The following is a 20,884-nucleotide window of genomic DNA, read 5'->3' on the forward strand; positions in this document are numbered from 1 at the left end:
ACATAGTATTTAATAAAGACACATTAGCTTGAACTAATTCAATCATTCTAGTTTCAGATCTGCATAGAAATCATCTGATAGCCTATATTTCAAAAATGGAAAGGGAAAACAAAAATGTTTAACATATGCCTGGCAAAAAAAAAAAATGTTGAACATGTGACTTTAGTCCCAGCACTGGAGAGACAGAGGCAGGAAGACTGCTTGAGCCAAAGAGTTTGAGATCTGTCTGGGAAACACAGCAAGACCCATTTAAAAAAAAAAAAAAAAAAAAACCTGAACATAAATGTGTTCATTATTCCCTGGGGCATAACTTTAGTGCTAGTGCTAGAAAATTTGTGAATAAGCTTTATTAAAATGACTTTAAACATTTAAAACAAACAACACAGCAAGTTATCATGTTGTAGAGCCACAAGTATCCCACTACAGGGGGGAAAATAACTAAATGTTTGAGAATTAGTCATTGAGGCTAGAGAGAAATTTCCAATATTACAGATGGATTCAAAAAACTCTTACTATTGAACCTCAAACACACTATGAGCCTATTGAGCCTCTCAAAAACACACACTGTGTTTATCCTATACATACACACCTATGATAAAGTTTAATTTATAAAGAAGGCACAGTAAGAAATCAATACCAATGATGTGCTCTGGGAAACTAGTTAAAGAAACTTAAGAAGAAACGCTAATGAAGATGAACGTGTAGGAGTTTTGTGAAATGAGAAACAAGAAATATTACAAAAAATTTATTACATATTCATATTGCAGATCACATTCTATGACTGTTAAACATATATTTGTAAAATGCTATATTTGTAAAAAGCAGGATAAGAACTTTAATCAATATGGCCACACTGGAAAGGCAAAGCAAGATCCATCATCTAAGCCCTTTCTTCACCATGCTGAAAGAAGCTTTAGTTTAGACAGAGAAAGAACTGGTGTACAGGGTGAGAGATATGCATAATGAAGCGCTCTTGGTCAAACTGTGGGTCAGTTGATCATTATTTCGGTTCTGGTTCTTCAAGGAAACTCCAGGGAAGTCCTTATTTTGCTTGAGGGGGATAATTTCCACCTGTTGCTCAGGATGTTTATCAGGCCTGTGATTCTGGAAGGGGGCAATTCAGCTGCCATGAGATGACTGCTTCAGCTTAGGCAATGGGGGGCAGTCTCATCATGGGGTGATTTCCTGGAAGGTTACAGGACAATGCTAAAGTCTTCTAGTGTCATTCCAGGGATCTGAAATGAGTGACTGCAAATCCTACAGTCTTAAAGGGGGATGAAATAGGTTAGGTAAATTTAGGGCTGATAACTCTTGTATTACCAGTTTTTAGATGAACACTACTTAAATGATTAACACGTCTATACACAGAGCTGGGGAGGGACCTGAACCAAAGTTTGAGGTAATAAAGGAGACAGACAAAAATGAAGGCAGAGATTGTCAAGCTTTATCCTGCTTTCATTACCCACTGGGTATGAATGGACCCAAATGAAGAGTCACTGCTTTTAGCAAAGGCAACCTCTCTAAGTCTCTGTTACAACTGCATCTGATTGAACATGTACAGACTTTTTTCTTTATATTTATTCCATAAACAATATAGTATAACAACTACGCACATAACATTTACATCATATTAGGCATTATAAGTCATCTAGAGACAATCTGAAGTATATGAAAGGATGTGCATATCTACAATGCAAATACTACACTATTTTATATGATAGACTTGAGCATTCACAGATTTTGATATCAATAAGGGTCCTGGAACCAATCCTCTCAACATACTGAGAGACAACTACATCAAATTAATCATAAAAGTAGTTTTTAAACATCTCGTTGGGAAAATGAAACCTTGCCTTCAGGATAGTCACCTTAAGTATGAGCCCAGATGGAAATTCTCACTACGTTCCAGAGCTCAAGGAATCATCCCCATTTTACTGATGAGGAAATGGAATTTAGAAGTTAAAAAAAAAAAAAAAAACTTGCCAAAGTCACACCTATGCTAAGTGCAAATGTCACAACTGACTGCAAGCCCACCCAACCCATATGTGAATTATACATGCCATGACAGGAGAAACCCATCCTTGCCACTGTCAAGAGCAACAAGAACCTCCCTGGTAGAACCAATGTAAGAAGCATATACTGTCCTCAAAAACTAAATCCAGGTGAAGAAGCTTCTCTTCCCAGACCAGGCATGGAAAGCTGCTCTGTTCTCCAGAAGCAAGTCCTCCTACAACACGCACCCATGAAACAGGACATCTGAAAGCTCACCACAGGAGCCCTCTGATCCCCTATAGCACCTAAATTTCATACAACCCTAATTATATCAAGAGATAGAGACAAACATACTAGCCCCTCATCCACACCTGACATGTTCCAAGCCCCCCAGTAGATGCCTGAAACCACAGCACCAAACCCTGTACCTACTATGTTTATCCTATATATACACACCTATGACAAAGTTTAATTTATAAAGTAGGCACAATAAGAGATTAATACCAATAACTAATAAAAATAGAACAATTATAACAACATACTGTAATCAATTATGTGCATGTGGAGTGTGTCAGTCTCTTTTTGTCTGTCTCTCTCTCCTCCCCCATCTCCAAATACTTTTGGACTACTATTGACCACAGGTGACTAAAACTACAGAAAATAAACAAAGGATAAGAGCAGTCTGTTGTATACAAGAAAGAAAAAAGGAATTGAGAAATGATCCTCTCCTTATGCTCTGTTTTGATACACGTTTGTTAAAGGAACTGGAGAAACTTGAGTGCCACAAAGACCTAGAACCTCCATCTTCTGTACGTGATCTGAATCTCAGAGCAACAGCTGACTATAAAACACATGCAGCCTTTTTGGTTTGTTCCCAAATTCTCAGTTAGAATATCATCATGGAAACAACATGATATGTGCAAATCTCAGAACACAAAATATAGAAAAGGGGTATTTTAAATAATTACCTAAACTCTGTAGCAATTTAAGTATGACCTTTCAAAAGATAATGTTAGACCTCAGGTTCTTAAACATGGGCAGGATCTACCTGTAGGCACTTGAGCTACAGGAGAGAGAGATTCCTGGAAAGGTCACCTCACCCAGCCCCTGAGGCTGCCCCAGCTCTACCTGAAGGGACTGCTTCCTCTCTCCAGACTCTTTCAGCTAAGGAACAATCAGTGCCTGTGAGGACTATTTTTTTAAGTGAAGTTGTTGGAAACGATAAATGCAAATGAAAGATTTTCTTTGAGAGGATTTCTTTAAAGGGTTTACTTCATTATGCATGAAAACAAGAATATAATCTGTCATTTAAAAGGCTGATAAAAACAGTGTTAGCAGTTCAGAATGCCTAGTTTAGCTCAAAATTGTAATATCTGTAAGGTTAGCATTATCATGCTAGTTTGATGAGAATTTGTACAAGGGAAGTTTTATTGACCTGTTTGCTGTCACATAAACAGAATTCTGATTTTAAAGTAACAAAATATTCATGCCTTTCACTGCCTATTATTTTTCTTTGTTCTTCCAGAGAGGTTTTTAAATTTTATTTATTTATTTACTCTAATTTGTTATACATGACGGCAGAATGCATTTCAATTCATAAAACACAAAAGGAGTGCAATTTTTTATTTCTCTGGTTGTACACAAGATAGAGTCACACCATTCATGTCGTCATACATGTAACCTAGGGTAATGATGTCTATCTCGTTCCACCATCTTTCCTGCCCCCTGCTCCTTCCTTCTACTCCCTCCCCAAAGTTCCTCCATTCTGGAGAGGTTTTAAGTTCTCCTGGGACTGCAGACCTGGGTTGCCAGTGTCCTTAACTCACCTGAATGTGCATGGCGCCCTCTACTGCTTCTGCAATGTTGGAGCAACCACTGATGAGTGACAGCTGCTGTTCTGCGCTTAGAGAACCTTTCAGAGAATCAGACTGCTCCAGCATCTTCAACTCCTTTCTGGAAAGAAGTAGAGAGTGGTCACTGTAATCAAAACCCAATATAAAAATAAAGCTCAACATCACTAGTCATCAGGAATGTAAATCAGAGTCACAATGAGATAACACCTCACCCATTAGGATGGCTGTCAAAAAAGGAAAATAACAAGGGCTGGTGAGGATGTGGAGAAACTGGGACCCTAGTACACTGTTGGTGAGATTGTAAATGGAGTAGCTGCTATAGAGAACAGTCCAGAGAGTCTCAAAAAATTAAAAATAGAATCACCACATGATTCAGCAATTCCATTTCCAGGTATATACCCAAAAGAATTGAAAGCAGATTTTTATACACCCATGTTCACAGAAGCACTATTCACAATAGCCAAGAGTTGAAAGCAACTTAAGGGCCCATGGATAAATGAATACAAAAACAAGATGTAGTGATACACACAATGGAGTATTTTTCAGACTTAAAGAAGAAGGGAGTTCTGACACTTGCTACAATGTGGATGAACCTGGGAGATATTACACAAATGAGATGAAATAAATTAGACACAAAAGGACAAAAATGGGGTGATTACATTTATATAAGGTACCAAGAGCAACCAAATTCATGGAGACATAAAGTGGAATGATGGTTGCCGGGGGCTAGAGAGAATGAGAGTTACCATTCAATGGGCATACCCATGCTGTTTAATAGCACATCCAGGACTTCTAACTCCTCACTAACTATAACTTAGTACCTTTGGACCAGTTTTTCCCAACCCTCCTTCCCTCCTGCTCTCCCCAGCCTCCCAAAACCAATACTCTAGTGACAACTTCTGAAATTGACCCTGTAAATTCCACATTTGAGTGAGATTTTTTTTATGTGGTACTTGTCTTTTTGTGACAATTTTAATCTTTAAGCTGTTGATATCCTACAGTTAAAGCCAACAGGAGGGCTGGGGTTGTGGCTCATTGGTAGAGCGCTTGCCTGGCATGTGTGGGGCACTGGGTTTGATTCTCAGCACCACATATAAAAGAATAAAGATCCATTAACAACCAAAAAAAATTTTTTTAAAAAGCCAACAGGAGCACACCTATACTGGAACACCAGGGGAGCCACGGGATCTAGAAAGAAGGTAATAGAGAGAACTTATCAAAGGATTCAGACTTTGCTTGGGTGATTTGGAGGAAGTCTCAGAAGTAGAACTCACTAGTTGAGATGCTATTAAAAAGTGAGGGCAACTAGAAGATTGGGTATCTCAATAGATCTTACCCAGATGGAAAGGAAACTACACTGAAGACAAAGCTATAATGATTTCAAGAGAAGTGGGCACTCATTTTAGACAAGAAAGAGATGCTCAGTATTTGTGGGTTGCACAGTGATCTTGTTTTCAGCTGTTCTTAGACAAATTTATGAAGCAGTCTTTTTGTCTCATCCCATCATAGTTAAGAATGACCTTGTCGAAGGACCCTGCTCTCACAGGTTGCTTATGTTCAACATTTAAGGTAGAGGTCTTTGGTCACTGGGGACATTCCCTCAAAGAGGATAATGGGAACCTAACCCCTACCCCTCTCTTTTGCTACCCACCTGCCCTGAGGTGAATGAGCTTCCTCCACCATGTGCTCCCACCATGATGTACTGTGCTGCCTCAGGCCCAACGCAAGGGGATCAATCAGACTGAAACCTCTGAAAGCAAGCCATAAACCTTTCCTCTTTATAAGTTGGGGAAATGACCTGAATAGACAGTTCTCAAAATAATAAATACAAATGGTCAGCAAATATGTGGAAAAAATATTATTAGCTACCATTAGCTATGCATGACTTTTAAAAGCCTCAAAGACACACAGTTACCCAATATTCTTAAGCATCTTGAAGTGAAAAAAATTTTCAAGAGACTTACCATATTGACATTTGCCATGTTGACAGAAACAGAACTCTCAACCACCACTTTAAAATCCTGTATTCCTAGATGCTGTGCATATTTTACACTCACAAGAAAAGGAAAATATTCAACTTCATTTTAATAATGATGATAAGTTATTCAATGTGACTATGATACATACTACACAGATCAATTTATCACATGATTAACTATTTACGTCATAGTTCTTTTTCATGTATATAGAGAAGGAAAACATTACTGATTTTTAGGGATATCAATGCTAAGGCCTACTCTTTTGAAGTCCCATTTTGCCACTTGAAAAAAAGAATATGAATAATGCATGAGTCCACCTTTGAATCAATTTTGCCTTTAAAATAACTAAAGATATCTATAAATGTATGAAAACAAAAAAAATGTTTCTTTTTGTATTTTTTTAGTCCTGCCCATTCATTTTGGTACCCAAATCAAATCTCCAGGATGGTACAGAGTTTCCCAAGGGCCAGAGCTGTTAGAAGCATGATGCGGCAGATACCAGACTTCTGCCTTTGTCTTTTAAGTCATAATTAATAAGAACAACTTCTTCCTTATGCTTTCTACTGAGTCACACTGTCTCTCTCATTTGAAAAAAAAAAAGTAGGAAAAAAAAAGAAAGGAAAGGAAACCCTGGTCCCATATGGACCTCCTAAAGGAGGCAAACAGGTGGGGGGCGGGCAGGGTGGAGTCGGATGGAGAAAAGGGTCATGAGGGAGGCACGATCGAGGAGGGAGGAGAGAACATGTGGGATGGTGGAGGGAGAAGCAGGTAACACCTAAAGGAACTGGTTTAAATCTAATGCCAAAGAGTATGGCAAGAAATTCCTCCTAGAACTCCTGATGCTACTCAAGGAACTGAAAGCCCTTGGCATGAAACAGCAGCACATCAGGGTCTCATCCTGAAGGAAATGCTGAGCTTTGAAAAGGTATGTGTAAGGAACATGAAGTAATATATTCTCCATCTTGTGAAACCACAAGAAACACTACAGGCATTGAATCAACTGATGAAATGATATTAGGACCTGAAGAACTGAGTTGCCAAATACATGTTTCTGGAGAAGGTAGTTCAGCAATTTCTACAGAAGACCTAAAAGAATGTCTAAAGAAAACATTAGAATTCTGTTTTTCACAAGAAAACTTGTCAAAGAATCATTGTTTGATAGCTCAGATGGATAGTGATCAGTTCGTCCCAACTGGACAATTGCCAACAGAAAAGAGATTTTTTTAAAAGTTGACCACAAATCCTGATCTTAAAGTGTTGAGATCTTCTCCTATGGTACAAGTTGATGAGAAGGGTGAGAAGGTGAGACCAAGTCATTAGTGTTGTATTGTGATTCTTAGAGAGATTCCTGAAATAACACCAGTAGAGGAAGTGAAAGCTTTGCTTAAAAGTGAAAAATTCCCCAAAATGATAAGCTGTGAGCTTGCACATAATAGCAACTGGTATATCACTTTTCAGCCAGACACAGATGCACAACAGACTTTCAAATACTTAAGTTATAACATTTCAGGGCAAGCCAATCATGACAAAGAATAAAGGCCATCAATACCTTTTTTGCTAAGAATGGTTATTGATTCTAGTATGTATTCAAACTTCAACACAGTATGCCTCACCAGTCTTTGCCTGTATATAATCCTCACCAACAGTACTCAGTCTATAGTATTGTGCCTCAGTCTTGGTCTCCAAGTCTTGCACCTTACTTTGAAACACCACTAGCTTCCTTTCCCAGTGGTAGTTTTGTGAATGGCTTTAATTCACCAGGCTCTTGTAACACAAATGCTGCTGCTGTGAATATTGGTCAACATTCCAAAAAAGAATCATGTGAAGCCTCATTTTAGGTCATCCAGTGGTTCAGAAGATTCAACAGAGGGCTCTGTGTCATTTGAGGATGGACCATTGAATAGATCTAGTTCAAGGAACTTTCCACCCGGATGGCATAACCCTACAGTACCAGGGCATCAGGAGCAAACTCACCTTCCCAAGGAGACTCCTGGTTTACAGATGCAACAGAATGGGGACTATGGTAGGAGCAGAAGAACTGTTTCCAGAGGTCAAAGACCACAAGATGACAGAATCCCAAGACCCCATCCTTCAACAGTTGAAACAAAGGCTCAAAAAAAAAAAAAAAAAAAAAAAAAAACCAAAGTTTGACTTACTAGCTTCAAATTTTCCTCCATTACCTGGAAGTTCATCAAGAAAGCCAGGTGGTAGCTCAGCGGTCAAGTGCCCCAAAGTTCAATCCCCAGTTAAAAAAAAAAATTAATTTAATTTAAAAATAAAGAAAATGAGCCTTAAACATAAAACTTATTTAAGCCAGGCATGGTGGCACATGACTGAATCTCAGTAGCTCAGGAGACTGAGGCAGGAGAATCAAGAGTTCAAAGCCAGCCCCAGCAAAAGTGAGGCACTAAGCAACTTAGTGAGAGCCTGTCTCTAAATACAATACAAAATAGGGCTGGGGATATGGCTAAGTGGCCGAGTGTGCCTGAGTTCAATTCCTGATACAAAAAAAAAATAAAAAGGAAAGAAAGAAAGAAAAGAATGCCAGGTGAATTCGTTTTGGAGAATATAATGTTTGATGTCATTAAAGAAAAGGATAATGAAGACTTGAGAGTTCATTCCCCAGTGCCTGCAGAGGACGAGCAAACAGATTGCACTTCTGTCCAGCAACTCAATATGAGTTCCAGTCCTCCATGTACAGCTGAGCTTCCTTCATTAAGCACAACTCAGCAAGAAAAGGATCTAATAGAAGATTTTGTGTTCAGAAGATTGTTCTCAATCAGATAACTATCCCAATTTCTGCAAAGACATCACAGGCAAATACTGCTTCACCAAATAATAGTAACATAAATGCATCTGGAGCTATAACCCTACAGGAACCTTGAAAAGTTATGCTGAAGTGTGCCAGAACCTCCTTGAGAGCCAGTTTCAGTTCTTGTTTGGCCATTACAGGAACTTTGCTCCAAAGTTGTATCTCCCACCAAAAATGAAGAGACTGGAGCTCCTGAGAAGTCCACTGAGAAATCACATGAGACGCCAGAAGCAAGGGCTAGTAAGGATATTCTGGCTTCCAAGGCAATACCATTCCCAGGGGAACATTTGCTGGAAAAATCAGGGACTAGAGACACCAGTTTAGCGATAGGGCTATACCTCAGGGAGTGACTTGACATAATGGCAAAGAGCAATATATACCACCCAAATCACCAAAGAAATCAAAAAAACAAAACTATTCAAATACTTTCTCTCTTCCCATTAAACTTGAGCCATTGGCTATATTGAACTGTTCTGGAGGGGAATGGGTAGCCAGGAAGGAAATAAATTATGTCCTTAAATTATGGATTTTGGAGTTGTGGAGAATAGAATCCCAAAATTCATCTCTAAAGTGATTTTAAAATGCTAGAGGATTCCAATCAATATAAATACATATGTGTGTATGTGTAGTATGCACACATATATAATATATAAAATATAATTTTTCTATTTTTGCTTTTGATTTTAATTTACAAAGATTTTCTGCCTGGAATCGATTTTGAGGGTTCATATTTAGCTTGAGAAATTACAACAAACCAACACAGTATACATCCTTTAGTTTAGGAGATGAGGGAGAGAAAATAGTTTTTGAAGAAACAATTTCTGTAAAAATTAGAAATGACTTTTTAAAATCTATTTAAAGTTGGGCTTGGAGAATGTCATCTCTGATTATATGGCCTTTTGTTGCAGAGCAAATCAGTGACTGGGGCATCTGTCGGTGTCAGTGTGTACAGGAGTGATTTAAGCCAAATCTGTTTTCGTGTTAGTAAGTGATTTGAAAACTGAGTAGATTTTTATTCTAGTTTGAAATTTAGTCTCATCTTTTCAATTTTACTAATATTTCATTCAACAGACTGTTAAGGTCTGATTGTACTTGGAGATATAACTACCAATCAGTTTGATACTCCAGGAAAGAATAGGGTCTATTCAAAAAAATTCCAAATTTCATCTTGGACCTGAAGTGATAGGTCAAATGGATTTCAGAGGATTACACTGCCCTGTGATCCATTGCCCTCCAGCTTTAAGATGGGAAACAAAACTTTTTTGCTACTTCATTTGTTACTCTTTGTTTTTTGACAACCTACCCCTAAAAGCAAAATCACCAAACACCTACTGAATTGTATGTTTCTATATGTTTTAACTAGTCCAGTCAAATCATATAACAGTTATAAATTTGGTAATTTAATGTTGAAGTATTTTATTCTTCTGTTCACATACTCAGAATTTTAGGTCCCAGAAAGGTGGGGCAGACTGACCCTCCAGTAATATATTTGTTTATTGGTAAAGATGAAACACTGTAACTGACTTTTAGAAAGTGTTAAATAGTATAGAAATAAAGAGAAAAGTTTTATAAAGGTTTAATTTGGGGGGGAACTGTTTTCTGTTTACAGTGTATTTATCACCTTGCTTCCTTCCTCTTCTCAAAAAAAAAAAAAATACTATACACACAGTTTGGAATTCACTGAAACAGAAACAGCAAGTCAAGAAATTTTTAGGATAAGGTGATAAAGATGGCTGAATAAAATTAATGCAGAATTTCTCAGTGAATAAAGTTGTAGATGTCATATATTAAATAGGCAAATTTACATGCTGATATTTAGAAAATGGCTAAATATTAAAAACCATGTTGCATTAATCTGTTTTAAGTCATACCATATTCAGAGTTCTATGTAGGATAGAGTTTTATTTTTATTCTTAGGAATAGTTTGTAACAGGAAGAACTGTCCCTCATGTTAGTGAATTATATACGTACAAATTGAAACTGTAAATTGCGAACACTTGAAAGCACCATTGTGACACAGAATAAACATCTAAGTCATATATTAAAATGAATGTAAATAGGTTAAAATTATGTTACTGTTAAACTCATCTTCCAACTCTAAGTTCAGCTTTAGAGATTTGTATTAGTGGATAACTGTTGAGAGCTTTGAAAACACTACACATTCCTGAATAAGCCAGAATTATTATTTCTTTGTAATTTATTAGTCAGCTCGGCAGTTGCTTTTGATTTGGTGGATTGATAGGTAACTTGATATAACATATTTATGCAGTTTTAAGATTTTCATTTCTATATATTATTTTTTAAAAATCAACTTCAAAAAGAAACATACAATAAACTACTATGCTGAAAGAAAAGGAAAGGAAACTCTGTCAATGAAATTTACTTATAGAGCTAATCAGCATAACCTATTGGATTAAGATCTGAAAATTTAAGGTACCCAATGTACTAAGGAATGTAATAAGGAGAACACAGAGAGAGGAGTCCACATGTATTTCCTCCCTTAAGAATGCTGTTAACCCTCTGGTCCAGACTGTTGATCTTGTACTTAGGCTATGGGGCTCCTATTTTCTCTTTGAGGTGTGCCTCTATACCTGGCAAACCCACGGTCTCCTTTCAGGAATTCATTATTAACAGGCTTGCCATGTTGGGTCCCTGATGAGCTTCCACAGACTAGGCCCAAGATGACAGCTATCCCAAAGTCAGATTCTATAGTCTGACCAGACATTTGGCAACTAACTGGGCATGTGGCAATGTAGGGAGACCCACCCTGTGCTCACTGGAAATATAAACCCAGTGAGTCAGTACTGAAGTCACCACAAAGGTGGACCTTATAAGTCAGGAATTTAGAAAATGACCTGCTCATGAAACAACTACCCTTAGAACCACAGCACATTACCAGAGCCATCATCTGACTATCACAACTTATCCCCTGAACAATGTCCCTCTTCTGCCATACAGATGTAGCTGCAGAGACATCTTCCTGTCTTCCTCTCTCCCTCATGGAGCCTCACAATCAGTGCTCATGGAGAGAGAAAACCAGAGTACCTCTATCCTTTATGACTCAAAAGGGCCTAGAACCGGGCTGGGGATGTGGCTCAAGCGGTAGCGCGCTTGCCTGGCATGCGTGCGGCCCGGGTTCAATCCTCAGCACCACATACAAACAAAGATGCTGTGTCCACTGAAAACTAAAAAATAAATATTTAATTTTTTTTTTTTTAAAAAGGGCCTAGAACCTACTTTATTAGGAGATTAGATGGGCCTTCTAGTTGAATTACTCAGCTTTGAACTATGCACACCATTTATATAAATCAGACCTACAGCAATGGCTAAGTCTAGGAATCCACAACACTGGTGAAAGTCAACCACATTGCCCATAAACACAACCAGAATTAAAACACTCACATCTCTGAAGAGCTGCTTGTGGCTACCAAACAAAAATGCACTTGGCTTAAGAGTTGTGTTGCAGAGTAGTGAAAGATATAATACAGTACCCATTGCTCTGCTAGAACTATTTTCTTTTTATAATTTTAAGAACTAAAAAGATTGAAAGAAACATCCCCATATTTATACCATTCAGAACTAACCATCATTAATCCTGCCACATTTGCTGTCATTTTTTAAGTATATAAAACACAAAGTTCTTTGAGCTGCCACCCCCATAACACAAAACCATCTTTCTATTGAACTCATATACCATCTTTATTTTTATTTTTATTTGTTTTATTTATTTATGCATAACTGGGGGTGTAACCCAGGGATTCATGCAAGCGCTTTACCACTGAGCTATACCTCCAGACCCATCTTTAAATGTCTAAGCATCTTTAAATGTCTAAGCCTGGTAACCACTTCATCCTTTAGGAAATTAGGTCTGAGGGTCTAAAGTGCTCAAAAATGCTTGCTCCAAGTTTTGGGACACCAGTCCTGTGTCTTCAAATCTTTTCATTAAACCAAAGCAAAGTTTAGGCTTCCAAAATCTCTGAGTTAGATTAGATAAGTAAATGGGTACCAGAGTCTCTTAATTCGTAGTTCCTCCCAGGATCATCCCCATGGAGTCAGGAGGAGTCATGTGGAGAAATAAAGCAGTAGGAAGAAGTAGCCACAAACACTGGCCTCCTGCAGATCATGCTCAGGATAAAGATTCTACAGAAATGATTTGGCCTCAAGTCCCTCCCTCCACTGTGCAGGACATGGGTAGAACAGAGACAAATTTGAACGTGAGCCAAGAGACACGGTTACAAATCAACCCATGAAATGGCTGCAAACTTCAGGACCCTGCTGAATAGTGTCCCAAGGGAAAAATCAAATGCACGCTTCATAGAGGCTTTCACACATGTCCAGACAGAGCCCTCACATTCTGAGTGCAGAAAATATATCTACCATTCATCAAATCCAGTCATTGACAATATTTTGTCACGGGTAGATTAATTCCAATTTTTGATTGAGTATTTTAGAAGATCTTTTGTCTTGAGCTTTTGTAGAAGATATGCATAATCACTTGGAAAAGATATGACTATCAACTGGGATTTATTTATTTATTTTATTAACATGAATAATTGTTCATATTAATGGGGTTCAGCGTGATACTTCCATACATGCATTCAGTGCACACTGATCACATCCAATCACCTTTTTCCACCTTTCTCTCCCTTTCCCAATCTCTAGTGACCTCTATTTTACATACCAATCAGCGTTTGTCCATAAATGAGATAAAACATGAAATATTTGTCTTTCCATATCTGGTTTATTCATTTAACAAAATATCCTCCAGTTCCATCCATTTTGCTGTAATAACATAATTTCACTCTTATTTATGGCTGAATAATAATCCATCATGTATAAATACTACATTTTCTTATCCGTTCATCTGTTGATGTCCACCTAGGTTGATTCCATATCCTAGATCTTTTGAATAATGCCACAATAAACGTGGATATGCAGGTTATCTCTTTAGTATGCTGATTTTGTTTCCTATTAATGTATACTCAAAAGTGGGATAGCTGGATTACATGATAGTTCCATTTCCAAACCATTCTCAATAATGATTGTTCTAATTACTCTACTCCAAAAGAGTATGCACACTGTTGCCAGCATTTTATGTTTTGTTTTTTGGTTTTGGAGGGAATCTGTAATTTTTGTTTGCTAAACGAGGACTGGGAACATACCTTGAAACAAAGGCTGTTTATGCTAGTAAATGGCTGCAATGTACCAATTCTACCACTAGAGGTCAGCCGAATCCTACCATGCAAAATACTTAGCATTGCAAAAACAACAAAAAAACTTTGGGAACAGCCATAATGCGACACACGTAAAATTTCACACCATGAAACCTTGTTTCATGCACAAAAATCATTTAGAATACTATATAAAACAACTTCAGGCTATGTGTATGAGATGTAAATGAAACATAAATGGATTTCATATTTTGGACTTTTGAGTCCCATCCCCAAATATCTCATTACATATAAATATTCCAAAATCCAAAAATTCTGAATCCCAAGAATTTCAGTTAAGGGAAACTCAACCTGTGTAACAGTCCAGGTTTTTAGCACATCCAGAAAACCTCCTATCTCACAATAGCTCTAATACTCTATCTACAATGTTATATGGCCTCTTTTCTTCCATGTCTCTGGCAGAAAACTAACTCTTAGGGCATGGAGGTAAAACAACTCTGGCCTATCACCTAAAATTAAGAAAGTTCATTAGGAAAAAAAAAAAAACAGAGGAATAAGAATTCAAATTGAGCACATGAACCAAAACTCAGATGCCTGTCTTAAATCATTACCAATTCAGCATTAAAATACAACCAAGACAAGGATATTAGATAATAAAGAGGCTCCTTCTGACTGGGTATGGGGGCACATGTAATCCCAGAGGCTCAGGAGGCTGAGACAGGAGGATCGTGGGTTCAAAGCCAGCCTCAGCAACAGAGGAGGTGCTAAGCAACTCAATGAGATGCTGTCTCTAAAATAAAATACAAAATAGGGCTGGAGAGATGTGGCTCAGTGGTCCAGTACCTCTGAGTTCAATCCCCGATACCCATTTAAAAAAAAAAAAAAAAAGCCTCCTTCTATTCTAAAGTTGACACTTTCATTTAGCTCTGAATCTCATTTCTTCCATGATCATCTTCTATGGTTTTTTCTTGACTGGCCTGTTTTTTCTTTGAACGAGCACACAATCTCACCATCCTTTAACCTCTGCATATAAATTTTCCTGCCTTGTTTCCCACAGTCTAAATTAACTACTCTATCCATGCTACCTTCCTTTACTTACTATTTCTTTCCACAACATGGTTGCTTCTTGCCATGCCGAATGTTTTTCTTTGATTTTTATTTCTTCACCTAATGCTATTTATTCCTGCAACATAACGATACCATTAAGTTGAAACTCAGATGGAAACACCGTTTATCTTATTATTCTCCCAGATAAACATCTGCTGGAAGACCACACCTGCCTCTTACTCCACCCCTTCATTCCTCTCCTGAACAGGAGGAAGAATCTATCTGATTGGTGAGTTTGGCATTGGAGGTTGTGTCTTTCTCCATGGTCCTCCAAGGGAGATGGGGGTAGTGGGCCTACCTAATTCCGTTGTGTGGCATCAGAAAACTGTATAGAGATGTTTCTGGGATTTGTTTAAAAAATAATCCAGAGCTGAGAAGCATCTCTGGAATGGCAAAACAAGGACCTTTAAAACCCCACCCCTCCATAAAAGCAATGAGAACATGGGGACAAAAACTTTCAAGTTCAACTTTTAGAACTCTAGAAAAATTAACTGAAGGCTTGCTATAATCCAGTGAATGCTCACTCAAGAAAAATGACCAATGCTCAGTACATACAGACGTGTGGCACTTTGCTCATGCCTGTTCCCATTCTCCTCTCCTCTGCTCCCAGAGTAATCTTGAAAACCAGTAGCCCAGCAGCCACCACACTGACCCTGCAGGCCCTGCACCCCTCATTTCTTTTCATAATTTATTGACTGCTTCCCATTTACAGTAATGGTTACACAGACAACACAAGCTCCTGGGAGAATAAAAATCATGGTTTACATTTCTTTTAGAAATCTCAGGGTCAGTCTATAATGAATTCCCAAGGGAATTTTTGGCAAGTATTTTGCCCCACACCTATTCCATAAGGTGTGAGAATCCAAGGAAGCTAAAGATTTCCTTTAGGGAAAAAGAGAGAGATGTAGAGCACTAGGTAAGATTAACCTTGAGGAAATGAGTTTGCTTGGTCCCCAGTCTCAAAAACCCTAGAATATCAGAGGCAAGTAGCAGAATGAGAAAAGGACAAGGCCAAGTATCTCTTCTGTAGGGGACAACTGTGTCATGTTATCTACTTTGATGATGTTGGTGCTGCTATTTTCCAGCTCCTGTTCTGATCTCTATCATACCAGCGAGGTACATTCACTGTGGTGGGGCAGCATATGAACACTAAATATCACATTAAAAATTTTGAAGTTTGGGGAAAATGGCAGAGTATCAAAGTTTCTAAAAACAATTAGCCCCTGACCTGCTTTGTTTGACAGCACCATAACTTTTTAAAATCTTCAATGCCTTCCACCAAAGACTATCTACAGTTTGCTCGGGGTTTTATCCCATCAAATTATTCACACCTGTTACCTGCCCAGTACACTCAACCTTCAGAATCTGAAATGTTCTTGGTGAAGCATCTAAACTGAAGTATGCTATAGAAAGTCAACTGCCTCCATCTGCCCCAGAGGAGGGCTGTGGGTCTAACTGTGGCAGCAGTCCTGCCCTCCTGCCCTCCTGCCTTCTCCCCTTTTTCTCGTGGGCACCTAGAAGTCCCTCCTTCCAGGACAGCGGTAACATAGGGATTTGGAGGGCTAGGAAAAATGGGAGAACAGATCTGCTTAAGCCTCAAGGCAATCATTTACCAAAGTTTGCACCAATTCATCAAGCACTGTCCAAGTCCATAAGCCAAGTCCATAAAAGTGGTACTTTGGTTTCTTGTTTGTCATTGTCAGACATATCACAGGGAGAAGAGTTTGGATGCAGTTAGTTCCCTAAAGATTCCTGTGCTGGAGGCTTGATCCCCGGTGTGGCAGTATTGAGGCTATGGGACCTTTAAGAGGTGGGGCCTATTGGAAGGTGGGGCCTATTGGAAGGTGACTGAGCACCTTGTGAAGGGATTAATGCTGGTCTAGGGAAATGAGCTAGGTCTCACAGGAGTGACTTAGTTCTCATGAGAGCAGGTTGTTATAAAAGAAAAAGCCTGACCTCTCCCCTTTTTTTGTTTTGTTGAGATTTTGTTTGTTTGGGGGGGTTGTTTTTGTTGTTGTTGTTTGCTTTTGCTTCCTGTCTCATCATGTGATACACACCTCCCTCTTGTTCAGGAGTGCTCCCACCATGTGACATCATCACTCCTTGAGACACAGCCAGAAAGCCTTCACCAAAGCCTAAGCAGGTGGGGCTGTCCAACCAGACTTTCAGCCTCTAAAACTGTGAGCTGAATAAACCTCTTTTCTTTGTAGAAGTATCCCATCTCATGTATTACGTTATAACAACACAAAACAGACTAAGACAAAGACAATGATGAGACAGGATTCACACCATTAAGCCCACATCTTTCACAGCCCTAACTTACTGTCAATGTGTGGGTGTTCACATTCAAGGAAGCAACAAGGTCATGTCAGAAGCATGAATCCTTTTGCAATTCTGGGGATAGAACCCAAGGCTTCACACAGGTTATACAGGCACTACACTGAGATACATCCCTAGCCCTCTGCAAGTTCTTTAATATACAATTAGCATATATGACTTTTACAAATCGGATAAAGCCAAGTTATTTCTGTTTTTGGAAGAAAAATAAATAAGAGAAATGAAGCAATCATTTGAACTGTCCTAATGACAGCCAAGTGAAAGCAGGATCTGTGAACACACAGATAAATCAAGGTGAATGACCTGGCTGAACCCACAGCCCATTGCTGTGAACTCAGATTACTCCTGAACTTTTCAATCTCGAGAGGTTTCATCAACCGCCCCCCTACACCCTACTTTTCAGTAATTAAACTAGCTAGTGACAGGCTCTTGCCCAAGCATAGGGTATTGCCTCTCCATTTACTTAGGTTTTCTTTACTGTGTCTCAATAAAATTGAAAGAAATTTCTCCATGTATGTCTTCTATGTTTTTCTTATAATTACACCTAGATTGCTTACATTTGTTACATCTGTAAATTTTTTATTGTTTTCTAACTGTGTGTTGCCAACATATAGAACTGAACTTAGCTCTGGGTTCACAGATCCTGCTCCCATTCAGCTGTCATTAGACAATTCAAATAATTGTTTCATTTCCCTTATTTTTCTTCTACCTGATGTGTTTTCATCGCCCTTGGGATTTTATCTGCAAAGTCCATTTTCAAATTTTGTCTTTTCTATACATTAATGATCAGTTTGGCTGGAACTATTCAACTTTTCCTGAATTCTCAGAGTATGTTCACTATTACTCATTTATCACTGCCCTATTTCCCCTAACTGTAAGTATTTTAGGTTTTGTGGGTCATACAGTCTTGGCCATACCTACTTATTGTGGACTAAAAGCAGCCATAGACAATCTGTAAACAAATAGGCATGACTGTGTTTCAATAAAACTTTATTTGTGGCATGTTCCTTTCAGGCAGCAACTGGGATCAAAAGCCCTGCATCATTTCCCACAAAAGTGGAACTCCTCTGTCAGCACGATGGCTATGAAAAGACAAAACCAGAAGCTCTCAGATCCTAGAACCAGTGGTGGTAATTCCTAATCTCTCTCTTTTTTTTTTTTTTATTGTTGGTTGTTCAAAACATTACATAGTTCTTGATATATCATCTTTCACACTTTGCTTCAAGTGGGTTATGAACTCCCATTTTTAGCCCATATACAGATTGCAGAATCACATCAATTACACATCCATTGATTTACATATTGCCATACTAGTGACTGTCGTGTTCTGCTACCTTTCCTATCCTCTACTCAGGAATTCAGTCAAGGTTCAGTGTATCAGTTACCTAATGTCCACTGTCACAATCCTTGGGGTTAATAATTCTGCCTGGGCTTAATTATGTGGCTCCTGTCAGACGAAGGTTGGTTTGTGACTGATGGTCTAGGCTGGCTTCATTTATTTGTCTGGCAGTTGGTGCTGCTAAGGGCTGACCAGCTTGGGCTGACACCTCTAGCTGGCTGAGCCGATAGACAGGATGGGGATAGGAGAAAGGGTTCCTAACAGGAAGTGGGATGTCTCAAAACATGGGATATTTTCAGTTCCCTCATGAGTCACATTTCCTAATGTCCCCTTGGCCAATGCAAGCCCATAGCCAGGTTGGAGTTGGGGGTAAGAGAAGAAAAACCACATTGCAAGGGGGTTGGCAGACAGAGAGGGGAGCCATTTGTGGTCATTTTGTGATCCACCATTCCAGTTATGCTAGCCCAAGGTATGTGAGAAAAATAAAAGTAAGTTTCAAATCAAGAGAAGAGAAGAGACTAATCCAGAAGAATCCAGCCAGATTCAAACAGAGTTCAAAATAAAGTTTAGATCAGGACAGAGCAAAGAACGGCAAATTAAAAACAAAAGATCCAGGCATTGGCAATGCCTGAGTTCATGAACAAGTTCAGTTACTTAAGCAGCAGAGTACAGGGCAGCTACCCTGTTTCAGAGATCATTCTAGTCGTATATTAACTCCCCAACTTAAAAAGCTGAGTCATTTTAAAACAGATCTAAGTACCACAGCTGCCATCTACAGACACTGGAGTGACTGCAGGAGAGAAACTGGGATAGAAGAGTAGAGGTTCCCAAAGACAGCAACTACAGATTGGGACTCAGTCAGATAAGGCAGCTGTTCCTCCCTGGAGTGGGGGTAGTTGGTCACTGAGATGTTCACATGGCCTCTGCCAGGGTATCCTGGTCCCTTGAGAGCATATGGCCCATCTGCTACGTGGACATGAGACCTTCTCCAAACCATAAGAAGTAAAACACTCTGTCATATTAGGTCTTTGTTTACCTGATTCCTGTTTTTCTCCCTAAAATTCTTCTTTTATCCTCTGAAATTCTTTCTTGAGACTTAATATGTGCCAAGTACTGGGCACACAATGAAAAATAAAGACCAAGTAGTGAAGCATCTGCTAATACGGTTTTCCACGGTCAAGATACCCTTCCAGTGAGAGATGTAAACATGCCAAGTTTTAAGTTTCTCATTGAGCTATCCTATTAGGGGAAGATTAGTCTTGGATGACAGCTTCTTAGCTTTTTTAATTCACTGAGATCCCTTGGCATGGTACGAATTGTGACAATAATTTCCCTACTCTTCTAACATCTTAATATTTAAAAAAATCAACTTCCCTAAGTTAAATTCATTTTTATAAGTTCAGAATCAAGAGGTATCATTTCTAGTTAAGAAGATTCATTTTTAATAGGTCTAACATCCATAGGATTTTCTAGAAGTAGTGAAATTTCAACTACATGATATTCTCTGCTATAAAATGTTAAGAATCAGAATACGAGAAGTGAACCAAACCACAAGGGTGGGACAGATGGCCAGGAGAATTACCTTTTGAGACTTTACAAAATGTCATCATAATTCAGTTAAAACAATTATTGGGCTAGAACCTATAATATCCCAGGCTATGGCAACCATAAATGTGCACATTGCTTTTGCATTCATAATAGCTAATACACAAATCTTGTGACATCCAATACCTCCTACCAAGAGCACTGAGAATAGAATGCACGGGCTCTGTCCTAATGGCACCACCACCTATAGTAGTGGACAGAGACCACAAAACAGGGTGTCAGGAAAGATGTCCATTGGCCACAAACTTTTTTTCCAGTCAGTTCAACCTCTGAGGATACATCATTTATACAGTTGTCCTCCCTTATCTGAAGATCTGCTTTCTGTGGTTACAATTACCCAGAGTCAACAGTGATCCAAAATATTAATACTCATCTTCACTCCTTCAAGGGAAACCACATTCACCCAATTTTTATTACAGTATATTGTTATGTTTATTCTATTTTACTAATAGTTATTGTTAATCTCACATCCACTAGGGGTCTTGGGATATACCCCCACAGATAAGGGGGGACTACTATACTGCTTGACAAAAGGATAAATTTGGTTCGCCTTATGTTCTTTTGGCCCAACATGTAGTCAGAGACATTTTAACCTTCAGTTCTTTAATATCCAAGACCACAGACATAATGTTATTATTGACTCATAGTTATTAGTAACCTGCAGGATGACACAGTTTGTTTACTGAGAA

The 20,884-nt window shown here is 38.6% G+C and overlaps 1 protein-coding gene and 1 pseudogene across 1 annotated transcript in view; one reads left to right on the forward strand and one right to left on the reverse strand.

Annotated features, from left to right (window-relative positions):
• Positions 1–20,884, reverse strand: part of Cryl1 (crystallin lambda 1) — a 142,223-nt gene that overhangs the window by 104,498 nt on the left and 16,841 nt on the right. The window contains exon 3 of the mRNA XM_046447639.2: positions 3,819–3,945. Within this exon, the coding sequence (XP_046303595.1) occupies positions 3,819–3,945 (127 nt within the window). The remainder of the gene's footprint in view (positions 1–3,818; positions 3,946–20,884) is intronic.
• On the forward strand, positions 4,105–9,594 carry LOC124095085 (la-related protein 4-like; annotated as a pseudogene).

Source organism: Marmota monax, unplaced genomic scaffold (assembly GCF_021218885.2).
Source record: "Marmota monax isolate L192 unplaced genomic scaffold, Marmota_monax_Labrador192_F-V1.1 WCK01_AAM20220418_F8-fsc00043, whole genome shotgun sequence".
In the NCBI taxonomy this organism is placed as follows: Eukaryota; Metazoa; Chordata; class Mammalia; order Rodentia; family Sciuridae; genus Marmota; species Marmota monax.